Here is a 2,116-nt window from a genome sequence, read left to right on the forward strand (position 1 = left end):
TACAATGGTTTGTGAAGCTATCACTGGTCTCCTGGTGCAGAGACATTTTTCTACACTATTTTTTTTCTAATCACATTCACTGTTTCAGTTCCGACACTCAAAGAATCATGTTTTGTTCACGTTTGTCTGAAGAATATTGTTGCCCTAGAGGCCTAGATTGTACAAAGTAACTGCGTGCGACGTAGTGTGAAGGCTGTCCATAAGGTACTTCATGCACAGGCTGTCCAACTACACCCACAACACCCTATATACCTTGTCTGTTGGCCATGTTATGTGCAGGCTGTCCAGCTACAACACTTTGTGTAGGTTGTCTGTTGGTCATACTATATACAGGCTGTCAATCTACAACACCCTGTATAGGCTGTCTGTTGGCTATGTTAGGTGTAGGCTGTCCAGCTACACCTTGTGTAGGCTGTCTGTTGGCCATGCTATATACAGGCTGTCCAGCTACAACACCCTGTATAGGCTGTCTGTTGGCCATGCTATATACAGGCTGTCCAACTACAACACCCTGTATAGGCTGTCTGTTGGCCATGCTATATACAGGCTGTCCAACTACAACACCCTGTATAGGCTGTCTATTGGCCATGTTATGTGCAGGCTGTCCAGCTACAACACCATGTACAGGCTGTCTGTTGGCCTTGTTATGAACAGGCTGTCCAACCACAACACCCTGTGCAGGCTGCCTGTTGGTCATGTTATGTACGGGCTGCCCAGCTACAACACCCTGTGCAGGCTGCCTGTTGGTCATGTTATGTACGGGCTGCCCAGCTACAACACCCTGTGCAGGCTGCCTGTTGGCCATGTTATGTACAGGCTGCCCAGCTACAACACCCTGTGCAGGCTGCCTGTTGGCCATGTTATGTACAGGCTGCCCAGCTACAACACCCTGTGCAGGCTGCCTGTTGGCCATGTTATGTACAGGCTGTCCAACCACAAAGCCCTGTGCAGGTTGCCTGTTGGCCATGTCATGTACAGGCTGCCCAACCACAAAGCCCTGTGCAGGCTGCCTGTTGGTCATGTTATGTACAGGCTGTCCAATCACAACACCCTGCACAGGCTGCCTGTTGGTCATGTTATGTACAGGCTGTCCAAACACAACACCTTGTGCCGGCTGCCTATTGGCCACGTTTCCTGGCTGTCCAACCACAACACCCTGTACAGTCTGCATGAAAGGTAAGTTCTGTTCATGAGGCACACCTTGCATAGGTTGTTTGTGCGGGACATTCTGTACAGTTTGACCTAGAGGCATATTCTGTGCAGGTTGTCTGGAGGAAAGGCTCTGAACAGGCTGAGGTTGGGAGACTCTGTGAACAGGCTGTGAGCCATAGAGGTTTCTAGGGTCGAAGTTTTGATGCTGGTCCTTGTTGAGCAGGGAAGCCTCCATCGTCCTTTTCTGTGGCGCACAGTATATACTCCTCACTTGTTCCACAGATAAGCTGATGTTGCCTATTGGACTTGCAGGTGGCAATTGAAATGGGGATCTGCTACTGCAGATGCAAGAAGGGGCTTCGTTGTAACATTTGGGGTGATGGCCTAACACTGCTCGGTCCATTGTATTTGATGGCAGTGTGAGATACAGCACAAACCTGTGCAACTCCGGGTCCTGTTCGACACTGACACCGTCGGCAAGTTGGCTAAAGTTAGAGGTAGGATGTCGTACGTACACTGTGCTACGTTCTGTGTGCAACTCCGGTGTCTTGCTCGCTCTGACGCCCTCGGTTCGAGGTGGGATATGTCGCGTTACGTTCTGTGTGAAGTTCGTTTTCTAACTAACAAGTTTACATCGTGTCTCGCCTACTTAGGGCGAGTAGTAGCAATAACAGGATGTAGTCTGACGTCATGAACGTTGTTAAATAGATAAACGGACCTCACTCAGTTCTTGTTTGATATCAACTTTAAATTGTACTTGCATATTGTATGCAGAAAGCTCCCTAATATAAGCGAACAAAATAATTTTATATAAGTTCCATAAAACAGGGACAAATATTGGCCACCTAATTATACACTAAATAAATATACTTCAAATGAAAAAAAAACACGCAGATGAAGAATGTAAAGTCACTAAAGAAAAAGACTGAAACAATAGTACACAGAACTATGTATTGAATAATGC

General features: G+C 47.2%; 1 protein-coding gene across 1 annotated transcript; it reads right to left on the bottom strand.

Moving 5' to 3' along the window:
• Positions 1–337: 337 nt before the first annotated feature.
• LOC121876106 (glutenin, high molecular weight subunit DX5-like) lies at positions 338–1,387 on the bottom strand. The gene has a single exon (XM_042381047.1). The coding sequence runs from the start codon at positions 1,385–1,387 to the stop codon at positions 338–340; it is 1,050 nt and encodes a 349-aa protein (XP_042236981.1).
• Between the last annotated feature and the right edge of the window lie 729 nt (positions 1,388–2,116).

The sequence above is a fragment of the Homarus americanus genome, unplaced genomic scaffold (assembly GCF_018991925.1).
Source record: "Homarus americanus isolate GMGI-L3 unplaced genomic scaffold, GMGI_Hamer_2.0 scaffold33468, whole genome shotgun sequence".
Taxonomy (NCBI): domain Eukaryota; kingdom Metazoa; phylum Arthropoda; class Malacostraca; order Decapoda; family Nephropidae; genus Homarus; species Homarus americanus.

Coding starts and splice junctions, on each gene's coding strand:
- LOC121876106 (XM_042381047.1), bottom strand. CDS start 1,387: ATGGAGGCTTCCCTGCTCAACAAGGACCAGCATCAAAACTTCGACCCT.